Source organism: Chaetodon auriga, chromosome 14 (assembly GCF_051107435.1).
Source record: "Chaetodon auriga isolate fChaAug3 chromosome 14, fChaAug3.hap1, whole genome shotgun sequence".
NCBI classification, from domain to species: domain Eukaryota; kingdom Metazoa; phylum Chordata; class Actinopteri; order Chaetodontiformes; family Chaetodontidae; genus Chaetodon; species Chaetodon auriga.
In genome coordinates, this window is record NC_135087.1 from 13,621,046 (window position 1) to 13,639,631 (window position 18,586).

At 43.6% G+C, this 18,586-nt stretch overlaps 3 protein-coding genes across 3 annotated transcripts; 2 read left to right on the forward strand and 1 right to left on the reverse strand.

Annotated features, from left to right (window-relative positions):
* The first annotated feature begins 282 nt into the window (after positions 1 to 282).
* On the forward strand, positions 283 to 1,082 carry arf6b (ADP-ribosylation factor 6b). The gene has a single exon (XM_076749056.1). The coding sequence runs from the start codon at positions 417 to 419 to the stop codon at positions 942 to 944; it is 528 nt and encodes a 175-aa protein (XP_076605171.1). The 5' UTR covers positions 283 to 416; the 3' UTR covers positions 945 to 1,082.
* Positions 1,083 to 9,248: 8,166 nt separating this feature from the next.
* Positions 9,249 to 11,421, reverse strand: vcpkmt (valosin containing protein lysine (K) methyltransferase). The gene is made up of 5 exons (XM_076748916.1): positions 11,163 to 11,421; positions 10,821 to 10,934; positions 10,623 to 10,695; positions 10,384 to 10,503; positions 9,249 to 10,286 (listed from the first exon to the last, which is right to left on the reverse strand). Exons 1-5 carry the CDS (start codon positions 11,417 to 11,419, stop codon positions 10,182 to 10,184), a joined length of 669 nt encoding a protein of 222 aa, XP_076605031.1. The 5' UTR covers positions 11,420 to 11,421; the 3' UTR covers positions 9,249 to 10,181.
* A 655-nt stretch (positions 11,422 to 12,076) lies between these two features.
* msh4 (mutS homolog 4) lies at positions 12,077 to 18,535 on the forward strand. The gene is made up of 20 exons (XM_076749081.1): positions 12,077 to 12,095; positions 12,501 to 12,662; positions 12,744 to 12,907; positions 13,018 to 13,128; positions 13,329 to 13,444; positions 13,532 to 13,705; positions 13,805 to 13,977; positions 14,140 to 14,207; positions 14,392 to 14,466; positions 14,619 to 14,683; positions 14,777 to 14,946; positions 15,060 to 15,196; positions 15,370 to 15,473; positions 16,012 to 16,136; positions 16,856 to 17,056; positions 17,169 to 17,287; positions 17,382 to 17,510; positions 17,723 to 17,897; positions 17,981 to 18,069; positions 18,338 to 18,535. Exons 1-20 carry the CDS (start codon positions 12,077 to 12,079, stop codon positions 18,533 to 18,535), a joined length of 2,574 nt encoding a protein of 857 aa, XP_076605196.1.
* Positions 18,536 to 18,586: the final 51 nt, after the last annotated feature.

An 18,586-nucleotide genomic window follows, 5' to 3' on the forward strand; every position in this document is an offset into this window, starting at 1 on the left:
TGCACACACCGTGTCTGCCCTCTGCAGTTTTTAATCGACACGGCCCGTCTCTGTCACGCAGTTTAACGTTGATTTGGGCAACAAAATGAACGTCCTGCAACAGCTGCTGCCAAGTTCTTAGTGTAACCGTGCCATGTTGTGTGCAGGCCCCGCAAACATTGTGATACTCTGAACATAAATGCCCCAGCACTTCACAGGACGCACTGACTCTCAAGTAAAAAGTCCCCAAGTACTGTGTTAGATTTTAATATGAGTGTGCATTTTTGACTTTGCCCTTCCCCACGTTTGCTCCTTACTGAGTCATGATTTCACGAGTAAGCCCATGAACTGAAGTTCCGCTCAAAGTGAAAAATCATCAGCACGGTATCGGACATTTTTCTTGTTAGGAGCAAAGTATTTATGCACAAGAGTTCAAAATGGGGAAAGTGCTCTCCAAAATATTTGGCAACAAGGAGATGAGAATATTAATGCTTGGACTTGATGCAGCTGGAAAGACAACAATCCTTTACAAACTGAAACTTGGACAGTCTGTCACCACAATCCCCACAGTCGGCTTCAATGTGGAGACTGTCACCTACAAAAATGTCAAGTTCAACGTCTGGGATGTTGGAGGCCAAGATAAGATTCGTCCTCTGTGGCGACACTACTACACGGGCACCCAGGGGTTAATTTTCGTGGTGGATTGCGCGGACAGGGATCGCATCGACGAGGCAAGGCAGGAACTTCACCGCATCATCAATGACCGGGAGATGAGGGATGCCATCATCTTGATATTCGCCAATAAGCAAGACCTTCCGGATGCCATGAAGCCGCATGAAATCCAGGAGAAGCTCGGATTGACCCGCATCAGAGATAGGAATTGGTATGTTCAGCCCTCCTGTGCGACCACAGGTGATGGACTGTATGAGGGCTTGACATGGCTAACCTCGAATTACAAATCTTAATGATTGAGTGCAGACTGTTTTAGGTCGAAACTATAACAACGTTGCAAGTAACAAAATAAATAACTTCTCAAAATGAATATGGTTAAGAAAAAGTTGATTATCTCCCGTTTATTTTTAATACTACTTTTCCCCCATGACTAATTTATCTTAAACTGGGTTTGCTGGCTTAAAGTTTGCTTGTACTCTGTAGCAGGCCTGTATCACAGTCATTGTTTTGGGGCTTGCTTGATTGGTCCTGATGTTAAAGCCACAGAGATCACCGTCTTTGCCTATTCCTTTCCCTATTTTATATTATTTTTCTAATGAAGCTGAGGTTTTTATCTTCACTCTTGGACTAAAGCTTGTTTCAAGGTTCTCCAGTCTCTGTTGAATTGGATCTTTTCTTTCTTTTCTTCTAAGGTGAGATCTTTTAATTTCATGTAGCCTGCGTGAAGGAATTTGACATTTGTTTAAACACAGTACTGTGATGAAAAGTATTTCTTCTCGATGGTATTGACTGAAAGTGTTCACCATTGCTTACATTTCATTGTCATCAGTCTTGGCATTAGAGAAAAAGAATGACTTCAGGTTTTGTTATCCCTCCCAATCCCCTTATGTGGGCTATATAGTTTTCTGATTGACCTTTCGTGTCGCGTCTTGATACCTAATTGTGCTGAATATTCAACAAATAGGCCTCCAGTAACTCTTAAACATGCTTGCCGGGATGCATTTTTAATTTTGGGTAACACGTAGGCAGTCGACTCAATCTTTCCAAAGGAATGTCATTCAGCTCTGAGCTCTCTCAATCTGATACCACAGTTGATTAGTCTCAGTATTGGGACATTATATGATAGCCTATATCTGTAGCATGAGTACGGAAGTACAGTAACCCCACATCAGAGTCCATCTGTAGTGCAGTCAGAGGGAGCTGTTTACCGGTGAAATGTTGAAGACACCCTGTGGTGCAGCTCTTACTCCTATTTTGACTGGGGGAACCATGTACAGAACAATGTCATTGTAATGTCTTATTAAAAAAGTGATTTTAAATCTGTCGCGTCTGTTTCTGTTTGTTTCAAGGGTTAAAAGGCAGTTTATGTAATTAGGCCTGTGTGTGAGATCAAACCATTTGCTTGGCAAAAGAGACAGATTGTAAGTAGCGCAGCATAATATATGAACTGTGGTTTAAAAAAAAAAAAAAAAAACATGGGAAAGATTCAAGAATGCTTCAAAGTAGAAGTCTGCAATTTTAAAATTCTCTTGGGTTTTAATGCTATTGGGCAGATTCTTCATAAAGGGTTTATGTCCACCCTCAGACTAAGTTGCTGGCCTCAGTTCCCTCGCCAGTAAATGGGAAAATGTACAAAACAGGAAGTCCAACTGCTGGTCTTTTTGGAGCTACAACAGAGCCACATGATAGTTTGCATGAGAGTCGGAGGGGCAGCGGAGACGTACAGCTGAATTGTGAATTCTTTTTGAATAGTGTGTTGGTTGTGGGCCACAGTTAAGTTGATGCTGAGCTGTCAGCTGCAGCTTCCTGAGCTTTCTTTTGGTCATAAACTGGTATTAAAAAAGCAAGTCTCAGTTTCCATTCAGTGAGAATGATGTCTGAATCAGGGCTGCTGTTGAGAAATGAAAAGGAGTATAGGCTAAGAAACAAGAAGTCAGATTGTGAGTAATGCTATTATGTGTTTTTTTTGAGCGACGGGACACTCAACAGTAAAGTCTGTGAACCTGTGAAGAAATGCCACTAGTTACTGCGGCCTTTTATGGCATTTCTCTGAACAAGGAGCCACTCACAGCCATGTGTTTGTTCCACATAATCATGAGCAGGATGAGTGCGTAATAATGATAACAACAAAAAAGTCAGGAGCTTTCAACACGCTAAAATATCAATACCTGCTAGCAGAGTAGGAGGACGAGGCCCACATCTTTTATTATTTCTTTATTATTACCTTTCTCTATTCTGACAAACACTGACCTTGTTTAATTCTGGCTGCTGCTGAACAGACATTTCTTCCAAGCTTTAGTCTTTATAACTACTCTATAATTACTAGTTCATCACATTTTCATTGCAAAAAGAAAAGTATTTCAGGGAAATATTCCTTTGAAAGCTGAATTTGTCTGTTCAAAGTCTGAGACAGACACCGCTGTGGAGGAATGTTTTAGTTTCCATTAAAGCTGATTAACAAGAGTGTTTTCAGTCCTGACAAAGACAGGATTGACGGTGACAAATGGTGTGACTGCTGTGTTTCGGGCTACAAAAGATTACTTAGTATTATTCTGCAGATTTTGAAGGATTTTTTTCCACTCGGCACACTGAAGGGCACTGTGTCTTTGCCAGTGTTTTACACATCCACGTAAAAACTGGCACCATGTAAGCTGCTCAGAAAGCACAGTTTGTGTTTTTTTGGGTTTACAAGAATCCTCAGTCCATGCCGCGTGTGTACGAGTGAAGTGTTCGCAGCGTCCACTGACAATCAGACACTGTACCCTTGGGTGTGCATGTGTCTGCATCCACAGACGTTTGGGTCCGTAATCACGGTGGCATCTGCTGTGTGGAAAAATCTGGTGCTAAGCAAGTTTCTGTCGAGGCCTCAGGATGTTTGCTTTAGCACCACAGAGGTTTCCGTCAGAAGGTCAGGTGACACGGGCAGATATGACTCCGCTGCTACAGAAGATGCTTCACACGACCCACACACATTCGTGATTTGCTCCGTTTAAAAAAAAAAAAAAGGGACTGGTAATTGAAATGATCAGCCACACTGCAAGTCTAGAGACTAAGCTTCTGAGAGTATTTGTAAATACTTGCTCTCAGTAAGGGCTGGGTCAAGGGCCTCCGTTATAGAAGCTGATGGCAGTTTAATTGGGCTGTAATGGCCGCTTTGGTTCCCACCACTTCATTACAACCATATGATCCTCACAGCTTTATTGGCAACGCTTGGGCCCCTGGGGCAAGGACAGAGACTGTAAGCAAGATTTTATGACCTGTCCTCTGTGAAGATGAGACCTATTGGCCCTTCTGCCAACTCCCTCTGTGCTCGGCTGGAATTCCTTGCACCTCCTGAGAGGAAAGGTTAGGAATGGGTTTCAGGTCGTAGAAGGAAGCTCATTAATAAGCTCTTTGTGTAATAGGTCTCATCCTTCTTGAAGCGAAGCTGGGATGGGACGGGATTCTCACTGCGGTGCTGCAACAGGTTCTTTCGGCATCTCTCGATACCAAGCGCTTGATTTATAACTCACAAAACAACAAGGCAAACGGCTTAAATGCTTCCATTGGTTTGCACAAGAATGTGTATGACAGATTTGTCTTAGGCAGCCAGAATGCTTGTTTGTTGGGGCAGTTCCTATGACAACGGCCCAATGGGATGTCTGCCAGTGTGGCCTGGTGTTTTTGGTATCACATAGGTGGCTGACTATGCCGCAAGTTTCCAGCCAGTTGCTCTGTCCTACACGGAAAGAGAAATCGAAAGAGACCTCCACTTTTCCCCCTCCTCGCGCTGACCCCTCACCCTTCATTAGTCAACTTGACAAAGATTTGAAACAGCTCAGGGGTGACTGGTGAGCGGTGTTACAGCTGCACTGCTGACACGCCTATAGCCTGAATTATGCTTGCGGCTTTCAGGGTGTGGTTTGTCTTCCTCACTTGTCTTCGCTTCCTCTTAACTCCAGCTGCAGGGTAACATTTGAGCAGGTAGCGCTAATATGCTACTCATTTCATCTGTGAATAAAGTCATCGCTGGCTTAATCCACAGTTTGATAGCCACACCCGGCTGGATAATCACTGTAGGATTTGTGATGCATGCAGACACAGATATTCTCCTGCAAATGGACGAACACCGTTATTAAATCGCTTTATTTATCTGCCAAACGGTAGGAGGGAACACCGACTCTAGGCCACAGGTCACACAGCCTGGTTCAGTGGCTGCTTATCCCCAAGGACAGGAAAGCTTCTCTGTCCTCTGGTTAAGTCTTCCACACCTTCGGTGGCCTCGTCAAGTGAGCTGTTGAATAATGAACTCACACGGAGCTCAGAAAGCAGGTCCGGAAGTGGCTGGAAGTTGTTTCGGGTTTCCTGCTGAGGTTAACGTTCTTGAGTGCCATGCTAAATGCAAACCCATGGTCGCCTTGAAACACGTGCACTCTTTTCTGTCTGGCTTTGTTTTGACTGCAGGTGTTTCAGCGCAGGCTCCACTGAGAAATGCCGTGGTTTTAATAGGCGCTGTGCTGTGGTATTGGCCGGCTAAATAAGGGTGAAAATGTGAGGCTGGGAAGTCCAAGGTGCACCCTGGGCATCGCTCCAAAGTGCATTCCATTCATATCTGCAACTGAAGGTTACTTGCTGTGGTGAAATTACAAATTCAGGGAAGCAGAAAATTATTCTGAAGTGTTGGACGTCTGTATGACATAGCCAATTTGTTTTTTAATGGGTAGATCAAGTGCTCATACAAACACTAACTACAGAATTTAAGCCAGTAACCATACATTTATGTTGGTACAGTTTCACTGGCCTATAATCATATTTATTTTTCCACTTTAAAAACCATCCAATCTAAGTCCCATTACATTTTCTGAGCCTCGGGGCTTCTATTTATATTCCATTATGTGAAAACCTGAAATTTGTCCACATGGATCCTCTTGAGAATTGCAGGATGTTTAACGCAGCTGTGTGAGAGTGTTGACCAGTTTGTGCCTGGACTCGTATGCTGTGTTTTTCCAGCTGTAACACTCAGAGGGTAAAGAGGATCATAGCTGAGTGTTGAGCATCTTGCCTTCAGACGTAAGCAGTGCTACAGTATAAGAGAAGGAGGGGGCAGGCATTATAGATGGTGCTGCAGTCTGTTGGCTGCGAGGAACATAAATCTAAGTGCATCTGTTTTGGAAGCAAAATGAAATCAGTTGTTTTTTCGGTTGCTCCAAGGCTTACTCATACACACACAGAGCACTGACCTCTGCCATGGGGTGCCTGTAATTTGACTTTGCACAACCTCCTCAACACTCAGAATCACTGTAAATGTACAGTGACAGAGGCAGGAGTCATTCACCCAGCGTCAGTATCCACCAGCCGCATGTGTTCACTCGCAGCCTCCACACACATGGACTGACAGAATGATGAAGATCCATGCAAAGCAACCTCAAAGGCTTCCCTCAGCAGCTTGCCACCACCACTGTCACACTCCATGACTGACTACATCTGACAAGATCACTGTAATTACAGAGGAGGCAGTGTTTCGAGTGACAGTGCGTCTGGATTAGACAACAGTTTGGGGCTTGGGAGCAAATCTCAGATCTTTGGCAAGTCAGGCGCTGCTGCTGCTCACACACACACACACACACACACACACACACACACACACACACACACACACACAGAGTTCAGATTCAGACTACTGAGAGGTAATGACTCAGGGAAACGCTACACACACACACACACACACACACACACACACACACACACACACACACACACAAACACACTGCTCCCCTCCCTTCTGCAGCTCTCCTCTCGGTGCTGGGCCGCCACACATCCTAATGATGACAAATACATCATTGCACTAGAATGCTGTAGGGACAGCAGTCACAGGCAGTCAACTCTTCACGAAACCTGCGCTATTTCGTGCAAGGGATCAATACACTATTACATTTTCACTGATACCACGTTGGAGCCAACCCCTTGTTGACTGACACACTTGACCTACACACACACACACACACATCACTAACATTACAGCCAGTGTATTCTAACACTTTCAAACCTAACACACGTTTGTGTTGTTTGACTGTCAGATATGATTATTTAAATTCTGTTGCTACAAAAATGAAAGTGAAGATTTTTTTTTCTCACACTGCTAATATTACTGTATTAACAGGAATGGAAGAAGGGGGCAAGTGTGCACAATATTCTCACAGTACTGGATTTGTGTCCCCTCTCAACTGCAGCACAGCTGTCTTAACAGCCCTCCTCCTGTTCCCCTGCAAGGGGGGGTGAGAGGGGAGGGTGGAGTCAGCATTGTGTTTCTATAAGCTAGTTGTCCCGCCGCTGGCACTGTACCACCTCTTGCTTTAAAATGCGCGGAGAGAGTGCCACGAATGATTGGCGCTGTTGCTCCTCATTATTGGAGAAGGGGACAGAGAGCTGCAGAACAACTCTAATCACATGCTCTGTTTTGGAACCGAGCGCCGGCCTGTTGTCTCTTTGTGTGGCGGAAAGTTCAGTAGGCTTCCGTTTTGTCATGTGAAAGAGAGAAGGGCGCTCTGTGTGCGTGGAAAGAGCGGTGGTGGTTCACATTTACAGGATCAGAGGAGTCACACATTTATGCAAGCTTCTTCTATTTTTAATCAGCCCAGTTTGATGTCTATTCTTGAGCCACTCCCTAATAGTTAGTGAGAAAATGAGTCTTCCTTTCTGGAGCAGTGTCTCTCTTGGCTCCAGGCAGCGTATAAAGAGTGACACAAAGGATCTTCTGTGTCACTTGGCTGTGATGCAGCAGAGTAGAGCGCGCCACACTGGCTGCATGGAGTCAGACTCTCCTCCACCCATCTGGTTTGGAGAGGTGCTGCACTGCTCCCTCATGTTTTCTTGTTTTGAAACAACCAGGGAAGATGCATGCGGACAACAGAGGCCATGCCTGTTTTTATGTGGAGGCTGGCTCGGGGTTGCACGTGAATCTCAAAGACACCTGCAAAATTAATCAGTCACAAAAGACAAAACAGCCACTGCGTATTTCATGAATACGTCATAATAACCTGAAAGCGGTGCACTGTGTGGCCTGCTCAGCTATTCATCAGGACTGCCTTGACCTTACTGCAGGTTTTCCACACAGGTAAACGTTACATCTACTAATAGCACCATCTGTTGGCAGGAAAATGCCCCCATTCTGTCTTGGTGCATGCAGCACATGCGCCACATGTTCAGTAATGAATGTTTACGGTCACCAGAATCAACTGTAATGTGTATATGATAACAGATTAGAGACACCACTGCTTCACTGTGGGCTGTCCTCATTTACTGCGAGCCTCCCCGTATTCCCCTGCAGTGCTAGCCTAATTAGCCAACCACAAGAAGACTATAACTACATCATTTTAATTATTTTTGGTTAACATTTAAGGAGAAGAGAACACCAGAGAGACTGAAAAATAGATTGTAAATGATTTGACTGAGAGCTATGGGTGGCTGGGAGGGGGTGAAATGTTGACACAGAAAAGTGGAGCTCCCCTCTACTCCTCTAATCTCCCCAATAACCCCTCTGGGTCCTGTCCCCACCACACTGGGGGGACATGGACTTAATACCAGCTGTGAGTCTGATTAATTAGCTGAACATATCCTGGTCAAAGCCAAAGGAGACCTCAATAGTAGCCTGATTGTCACTGTAACAGTCCAGCTGCCCCAGACAGAAGTGAGAGGGCAGAGGAGGGCCACAGGGAGTGATTATCTTATATGAGCCACTGTAGTCATTTATAGTAGCTGTACAAAAAAAAGGCAATTAATTTCACTCATTCCTCTTGTGATAGGCTGTACCATCAACCCAGGCCTACAGGGATTCAGGGGTCAGGTTGCCAAACTATGATTTAGCTGTACAACACCTCTATCCTTCTCCAAGTGCACATTTCAAATATATCACAATCACATTTTGGGATATTTTTGCACATATCTGTATGTTTTCAGATGAGCAAACATGCTCATGGATTTAAATGCTGATTCAGGGTGAATAAACTCTATACACAAGTCTAAGTCGAAGTCTACACAAAGCTAAAGCATCTGCAGCGGTACATGTTTCTGTTATAGTAAAACAACCTAACCATTAAATTCAGGAATATTCATGGGTCTGAGGCTCTGTGCCATCACAGATGTTCCTGCCTTACAGTATCAGCAGATTTCAGGCAAGCAGGTTAGCTTTGCACTCCTGGATCCCCATAGAGAAATACAAGGATGAGCATGAGGAGCGTCTTATTAATGCATAATCAAACCTGGCTCATTGTATTTTTCTATAAAGCAATGATTATTTAATGGGAGCTTTGGTGTGAACCCCGACCCGTCAACTTCAGCATTAACATTTTTATTTGGTCTGAGTGTTGGAGGCCACCCTGCTCATTACACTACAGCTCCACTGTGTAAACAGAGAGCAGCATGAAAGGCTGTGAGGGGCCCCTGCATGCCTGTGGGAGTATGGGGCGTACTTCATGGTTTATGCTTGAAAAAGAGCCGTAATCTTCCAGCTAATCTGGGGCTTGCAGTGGAATTCCCCTCGCATGCAGGGCAAAAGCTTTCAGCAGAGCTGACATACACTATGTTTTAAAAACCGGGTAAGCTACAAAAACATATGGATCGAGAATTTTAGTCCTGATTTATTTTCCCGCCTCTCTCAATGCAGCAAGCTTTAATAATGTAGTAACAACACTGGCATCACAATTCAAATTAATATTCAGTTCTGAAATAACCATTTTCATATTATTAATCTGACAAGATACTGAACAGTTACAGTTGAATCCTTTTTTTTAGCTTTTAAGAACTATTGCCCTCTAGTGCTCCAGATGAGGAATGACTGAATGAGTGTGCCTCATTAACAATTAGAAGAACTCATGTCTATTAAGGTGGGATCCACGCTGACAGGAACATATGGCTGTCAGTAGATGCTCATTTCTGTGGGAAGGTCTCAGGGTGTTGAACAATTCCCAACTACCATGTGACTGCGTGTGTTATCCTGATGTAATAACCCACTACACCGACTGTTTAAACATGCACAGCAGAAAGAGGGCAGTGGTCAAGAGCAAAAGCTCTGTCAGGCTCACGTTTGGAGTTTCTTGCATTTTCTTGAACTGTGAACTCGACTTCTGGTGTTTTCCATTAAATACAAAGAAAAATAAATGACTAACATTTGTGAGGCGAACCCTCAGTCTCAAACATCCAAATGGATGGCTTGGTTCAGCCTCTTCCTTGTCTCTATTTGTGACATATTAAAGACTTGATTTTATTAAAGATAAGCAGTCTGTGTCTGTGCTTGCACATGTCTGCCATCTATCTTCACAGCCCTACAATTACATGGCCAGTGAAACTTGATAAAAATCAACAGTCAAACGTCGAGACAGTGTTTTGGGATATATCAAAATATTTTCTTTAAAAAACGTTTTAAGAAAGTGCAGAAACAAAGATACACTGAATATTCCACACATGGCAGTACAGACTTCAAGTTTTCTGTTTCACAATCTGATCTACATGTGGTAATACTAATTGCCGGCAGGGACAAATTTCACCACACGAGCTCAGACTTTTCTTCGGATGTGCAAGATGCGGATGTCTGGACTACTAAACTCTGGGTCTTGCTTGTCTGAAGGGATGTCCTCACAGCTGAAGTTCTGTTGCAGCAACTACAAGATAACACAATGATTCACTGACAAATATCTCAGCTTCTTAACATTAATTTGTTTAAGTATTTACAAATGGAGCACACAGGTGGGATCTCACCTCAAAAAACTGGCTTTCTACTTTTGGGTTGACGCCCTCGGTGCGTTGCTCATAGCAGCAAATAATGCAGGTCTCTGGTCCAGAGAGCAGCTTCAAGCTCTCCACCAATGGAACAACAGACTGTGTGGGCAGAGGAAATAAGTCACTAAGTTTTGTCTGTGTTCTGTTTTTCAATGATGGTGATACAGTGCAAAGGGTCTTGTTGACAAAGGTTTAGGTAAAGAACTATAGCAAATCACCTGCTCATAATAGATGCAATCTGCCATTAGGACATAATGTGGGGGAGGCATGAACTCAGACACATCTTCACCCCTTTAAAGAGAGTGAATATAAACAATTAGCATGTGGACATGTCTCATAATATTTTGACCATTCAGCTTGGACACATGACTTAGATCCAATCAAAAAACATATAAAATAGAAATACAAGTACAAACCATTTCAGTACCTTGACAGTAATTGATCCGCTAGTGATAAGTGCCTGGTTGTCCTGGATGTTCACCCTCAGGAGGGTCTGCAAGTCCTCCAGGTCAGTCACAGTCACTTGAGCTCTATGATATTAAAGAATAATGCAAACTATCGTTCTGCCTTTCCATATGCTTTTACTTTGAAACCAATAAAAGGATGCCATTGCCTTTATTATCCACACACTGCAAAACACAGGGAGTACGAGCTACTAGCTAGTGGTTAAAGTGGAACACACTGATGATACACACGTATATTAATATGTAAACTAGTGTCACGCCTGGACACACAAATTAGCCAGATATCCAGCTCACCCCAGTGTTGCTGCCATCAGACCAACAACTCCTGTCCCAGCTCCTAACTCCACCACCCTGCTGTCAGCCCACACGTTCACTCCCGAGGACGGATCATAAAACTGTTTCGTCTCTAAATATTTTGCTAGAACGATGGCTGCATCCCAGACAACACAGCCAACGTCTCCCATGTAGCACTGCTTCATTTTTAAGGTACAGCCGTCGTTTTTCTCAATTTCTCTCACGAAATAGTGGCTATCATCCGCTTCGGCCGCCATGTTTGCCGCGGCAGCAACAAGAGAAGGATTTCCGGTCTGATTTTTCCAGACTAAAAGACGATGCTTTAAGACGAAACCTTTATTTAGTTTAGAACAAATTATAATGAAAGCAGCTATTTATTTCGTTAAATACTCCCTATGGTAATATTTATTCAAGTAAAAGTCAGTCAGTTTTTAGATATGAAGTGATACAGTCCCTTTTTTTTTTATTCATACGTCAAGTCAACAGTTAAGTTTTGTACAAGTTGTTCAGAATAAAGTCACGTCCTTGACCTCAGAGTCTGCCACATGCTACATCTGTGATATTTTAAGAACAGAAATTGATGCTATGCTTACTCATGATGTGCATGATTTCAGAAGAAGTTATTTTTGTGCAGTATAAACGAATACGACTATGAAATCAACCAAACTGACATATAAATAAATAAATACGTCAATAATGTAAATCACATGTGTCGATGCTAGCTGCTCGTGCAGGGATGACATGACATGGTCACGCGCGAATTTGGCCAATTCGATCGGCATGGCGGTTTCTAGAAGCTAGCTGTGTAACTGCAAGTAAGTTCGGCTATATAGACCTACTAACCGGTATTTGCGAGGTTTTAAAATGTTTAGCAGCAGCACAGAGGAGGTAACAGCCGGCAGCAACACCCCAGAATGTGGCCAACCCTGGAGGGTAACCTCAGTGGACAGAAGCGGGCTAAATGAAACTACGTCGTATGATCCCGCATCAGCTTCCTCTGGTTCATCCCACCATAGTCAAGATGAGGGCAGTACGAGATTCACCCATGGTCCATCACTCCCCCGGATGTTCTCAGGTGACTTTATGGATAGCCAGAACAGTTTAAGCTAACACTAGCATCTTTGACTGTGTCCAGCAGGAGTGGGGCCACACAAGTAACGTTAAAGGCAGTATCGTAAAATACAACATTACTGTTATATCCGGTATTAAACTCTTTGAATGTGTTTTCATAGTGGATCACAGCAGGACTGTGTGGTCACGTTTGTAAGGTTAAAAACCTTGTCTCTGACCAGGGCACTGCAGTAATAGTATGACACGCATCCTCTCCTCTCGACATAGGTCAGCTCCATCACAGCAGGACAAATCCATCACTCCTTGCATCTACCTCAGACAGCTCCTCCAGCCGCAGCCACGGAGCAACACCAAGACTCAGGAGGTCTCTGGGGTCTGCTGGGGCCACAGGCTCACACCCAGCACGGACACCAATGACTGATCACACAGGTACGTCTGCACTAAATGTCTCATTGGGTGTCATCATGGCTGAAGCTATATTACCAATTCTGATTTCTCTGTTTTTTGCAGTAACAAGTTGCTCCTCTGCGACCATGACCTCTGGTGCCTCTGTGATTGTGGCACTGGTTGAAGGGCGTGGTTTGGCCAGGGGAGAGATTGGCATGGCCAGTCTCAACTTGAAATGTCCAGAGCTTGTACTCTCTCAGTTTGCAGACACTGGGACATATGCCAAGGTGACCCATGCATTGTTTAAAGCTATAAACTGCATGCTTGATTGGCTGTTAGCTGCACACACACAAAGTCGAGGGAACTTCTGTCTCATTCATTTATTATTCTTCTGAAGGTCATAACCAAGATTCACATCTTGGTGCCACTGGAAATACTCATGCCAGACACAGCCAGTGAGAAGGGAAAAGGGACAAAACTGTTCAACCTCGTCACGGAGAACTTCCCGGTACCTGTGCAGAATGATTAAAACACGCAGCTCATTCAAACACTTTTAAAGCAGAAAGTTGCTGACTCATTCACTCTTGCTTAGCACTACTGCTAATTGTGTATGGTGTGTTTCATCTATTGCACATTGTGTTCTTATTAACTCTCAATGTGAGGTAATATGTGCATTTTATAAGGTTTTTTTGTGTGTTTGTTTTTCAGGGAGTAGCTTTCACTGCTATCCAAAGGAAGTATTTTAATGAGAGGAAAGGACTGGAGTACATTCAGCAGCTGTGTGCTGCAGAATTTGGCACTGTCTTCATGGAAGTGCAAGCTAAGTACGCCACTGAGTACAATAGTGTATAGAAATAGATGTGCTGTAGTGCTATAATTTTTTTTATTACCAAATGTCATGATTTGTTCAGGTATTATTGCCTAGCAGCAGCAGCTGCTTTGCTGAAATATTTAGAGTTCATCCAGAACTCTGTGTACGCTGCCAAGTCTCTTAAAGTGAGCTTTAAAGGGAGCGAACAGACGGCAATGATTGACTCGACATCTGCTTCTAACTTGGAGCTTGTGGTCAACAACAGAGACCACAGGTAAGAGGGCCAGACTATGACAGCATTATCTTTGTACGTGTTGTTCTGGTATAATCACAGAAGTGTTCAGTCTGTTTGTCTCTGGTTATCTGTGTATAGGAGTGAACATAGTCTTTTAGGGGTATTAAACCACACTAAAACACCAGGTGGTGCTAGAAGGTTGCGCTCCAATATTCTGGAGCCTCTGGTTGATGTGGACACCATCAACATACGCTTGGACACCATACAAGAGCTGCTGCAGGACGAGGAGCTCTTCTTTAGCCTGAAGAACGGTGAGGAACAAGCACAAAGTGTTTCTAATCACACATTAACATCGTGCATTATTGACAACAAGAGTATAACACTGTATTTGAATATCTGTTTTTTATCTATCTAATATTTTTATTTTTTTTATTTTTTTATCTATCTAATATCTGTTCTTTTGCACTCCTTAGCCATAGGTCACTTCCTTGACACTGACCAGCTGCTCTCTGTTCTTGTCCAAATCCCAAAGCAGGAAACAGTACGTGCACCACCATCATCACCTATTACACTTTATGATTTCAATGCATGTCTTATCATGAATCGAATTCATGTGTGTTTTTTTGAAATGCTCACAGTAAATATAAAGTCAAAAATTGTGTACATGTGAAATGTTGACCTGTCTTTTTCTTTCTGTGCACTTTCATTATATTATATTTCCACAGGTTCAGGTTGCTGAGGCAAAAATTACACATGTCATTCAGCTGAAACACACGTTGGATCTGATGCCACGGTTAAGGGTTTGTGTCTGTTCATAATACATGAAATTAGATCAAAATTATCCTACAGCAGTGGATAGAATGAGGGGGAAAAAAGCTTATTTACTCCACAAAACTTTTAATTAGAATACAAATAGTAAATCATTTCTGCTTTATGAACACTTTATGAACAGGTGGTGTTGAAGAACTGCAACACGGCTCTACTGAAGGCGTACAGCACCTCACTGGACGACAACAGGTACGAAGCCTTGTGCTTATGTCAGACATAAAGGTGCTATCATGTGCTGTCTGCAGACTTCATCCACTGTATATATGTGTGTTTCCACCTCAGGTTTGACATGATCCTAGAGCAGATCAAGACCGTGATTAATGATGACACCACCTACCTGAAGGGGAGCCTGAACATGCGCACCCAGAAGTGTTATGCTGTTCGCCCCAACATCAACGAGTTCCTCGATATTGCGCGCAGAGCTTACACTGAGCTAGTGGATGACATTGCAGGTATTCGTTCTGTTTGTTCAGTTAATTTCTTTAGTCTATGTTTATATGTCTTTGCATAAGGTATTTAAGGTAAATGTATTACTCAAAGCTGATGGAATAGCTTTGTATTCCAGGCTTAGTGAACCAGCTGGGAGAGAAATATGGTCTGCCAATGCGCACCAGCTTCAGCACAGCTCGAGGTTTCTTCATCCAGATGAAGCTTGAAGGAGTCGTCTTGCCTGAAGGGAAACTCCCCTCAGAGTTTATTAAGGTATAGCTGACTAAAGGCAGGGATGGTGAGAACACTGAGAGCTCACGACTAATTAAGAACAGAAAAAGGATAACTCTACATCAGATGTGAAAGTTAAATTGCCTCCGAGTGGGCAATAAACTTTGATTCACTGAATGAACGTAAAAACTGGGTCTCAACATCTGCCCCCTCAGGCATCCAAGCACAAGAACAACTATGGCTTCACCACTGCGGACCTGATGAAGATGAATGACCGCTGTGATGAGGCCCTGAGGGAGATCTTTCACATGTCTTATGTGTGAGGAGAGCAACACCCTATGACTTACACACATGCACAGTCATGTACTGTATGCACTGAAGTTCACTTTACTGAATGTTCAAAGAAAGATTACTTTGAACCAGGGCTGTCCTTGACTAAAGAAGTAATGAGTAATCATGGGATTTCTTCAAGCAATCAGTTCATTTAATGTGTCATTTTTTTTCCTGGTATTCTTTTCATCTCGTAGATGAATATGATTATGTAGAAGTGTGCCTAAACTCAAAGCTGATCTTCAGTAATATGGTTTTGATGCCAGATATGTGACTATTGTTTTGCTGGAGTGACTTAATCCCCAGATGGAAGGCCACAAAATATTTCTTAGTGGACCAAAACCTTAACAACCAATTGGTCAACTCTTTCATTAAAAGTAGGGCACTGCAAGCAACTTTTCATCTCATCAACTGATTTAGTTGAATGTGTTTTATACTGCGTTGTGTCCAGTAGAGGGCACTGTTTGTTAGATATTATTCTGCTTAAGTGCTTTGCCCCTGCAGCAGTTTAACCTGTCTCCATACAGGGTTATATGTCAACTGCTGAACACTGTCCACGAGCACATCCACTGCCTTTACAAGCTCTCCGATGCTGTATCCATGCTGGACATGCTGCTGTCACTGGCCACTGCATGCACCATCTCAGACTATGGTAAGTATGAATGTTGATTTCTAATCTGATCTAATTGTCAAAGTGTCAAAGTAACCTGGAAGGAGTCTGATGTTGTTTGAGGGAGTGGTGCATGCACATAAGGCAGCACCCAGCCAACGTCACACATAGCAGCCAAAAACTGCTCTACTGAGCTGGCAGCTCTGCTTGCCTCACCCCTTTTTTTTGCAAGGGTTGTGGACAGCACCAGTCAGGTCAGCCATGTGGGTGGTGGTCCTCAGCTGTCTAGAAGCGTATCTCCATAGACATGTGCTGAGTGCCGGCCCCCTTCTATCCCAGCCAGTTTGTACTCAGATTACCCTTGTTACATAAGTGAGCACTGGCGTGCTGTATTTACCGAGACAAATCTCCCCAGCAGAGGAGCTTGCTGTCTGTAACCACTGCACACACCTCCCTCAGAAATATATCTTTTATTCCCATATGGCACTCCTTTTGGTTAACCAACCAGCCATTCATTCCATAAGAACTGAATCGTTTAGATGGGATTGCAGGCCTGTTTTTATATGAAATGTACATAGCATAGGTAATCACTGAGTCACAGTTTAGTGGTTATACAGGTTTGTACCAAACAAATGAACACACAAGAGCCAAATTCTATCTCAGTGTAGCTGTATTTGAATGCATCATCCCATGGAAATGCATCAGAGAGTCAACAAATTGAGGTACTTTTGATTGTTGCCTTTTTCTGCTGTGTCTGCCAGTGCGCCCGGAGTTCACAGACACGTTGGCCATCAAGCAGGGTCGTCACCCCATTCTGGAGCGAATGGCTGGACAGCAGTCTGTGTCGAACAATAGCTACATCTCCGAGGGCAGCAACTTTGTCATCATCACTGGGCCCAACATGAGCGGAAAATCCACCTACCTCAAACAGGTGGCGTTGTGTCAGATCATGGCTCAGATAGGTCAGCAGCGAAACCTTTCGGCCGCGCATGAATTTGGAGTGCAAAGCTGCACTTTGCTATGCTTTGATATGACTTGAATTTTGTGAGCGAAGCCCTTGCATTACTATTCCAGGCTCTTTTGTTCCCGCCGAGTACGCCTCGTTTCGTGTCGCTGATCAGATTTTCACCAGAATTGGTGTGGATGATGATTTTGAAACCAACTCTTCCACTTTCATGTTGGAAATGAAGGAGGTACGTACAGTACGGTTACTCGCATTCTTGAATTACGTTTATGAGGGTAAAGAAATCATTAAATAATCATTGACTGCATGCTCCCTTCCCAAAGATCTCTTACATCATCCACAACGTAAGCGACAGGTCCCTGATCATCATAGATGAGTTGGGGCGTGGTACCAGTGCTGAAGAGGGCATTGGCATATGTCACTCTGTTTGTGAATTCCTCCTTAGCCTTAAGGTAGAGTGTGCCTCTATGCAGTCCTACACTGCCACTCCTTTTTTAGAAAATGAAAAGCAGATAAGTAAGATTCCTGTGCTTTAATCAACCATTTAACTCACTATTGTCTTTTGTGGGACACCTGTTAGGTCAGCAGTAAAATAAATACAGGAAGAGTGCATGTTTTGCACTTGCTTAATCTTTAACGTGTACTGTTACCCATCTTTTTGCAGGCATTCACCCTGTTTGCCACACACTTCCTTGAGCTGTGCCAGCTCGAGTCTCTTTATCCAAACGTAGAGAACCAGCACATGGAGGTTCAGCACACGCGCAGTGGTGAGACCGGTGCTGAGAGTATGGTGTTTACATACTTGCTGAGTCGAGGACGCGCCGAAGAAAGACGCTATGGTACAGAGTCAGTGAAATCTAAGTACAATCCTGTTGAAATTGATCATGGAAATGCTTACATAGCTTGTTTTTTGCTCTTGTAGGTCTGAGAGCAGCAGAATTGACTGCACTTCCCTCAAACATAATCCAAGAGGCAAAAATAATTGCCTCCAAAGTTAGCCAGCAGCTTTTGGTATGGTTCATTACCATCACATTTTCTCCCATTAATAATGTTCTGCGGTCTTTGATGCCATGTGTTAGTGCTTTTACAGCATGTCCCACATTAGTAAAACAGGCTTTCATTTACAAGAAGCAAATATTAGAGCTTTAGAGAGTCAAATGCTGTGCTGTGGCCTCATGACAGAGACCACAATTATTGCTGTGTACTATAAGTAATCCTGGTTTATATGAGAGAAGGTCTGGATAAATGGACAAGAGGGTTCGGTTTATTATTGTTCTAGGCCAAACATCACTGTGATCCAGAAACACAGAGGCAGAGAGCTGTGTACCACCTGGCCACCCGCCTCCTGCAGACTGCCAGGAACTCCAGACTGGACCCTGACAGCTTGCGTATGTATCTGAAGGGCCTGAAGAAGCAGTATGAGGCAGAGCTGCTGGCAGCAGGGCAGCCGACATCCACTGACATAGAGGAGGAATGACTGACTCAGCTGAACCGTGGGGAGGGGCAGTGATACACTGATCACTGCCAG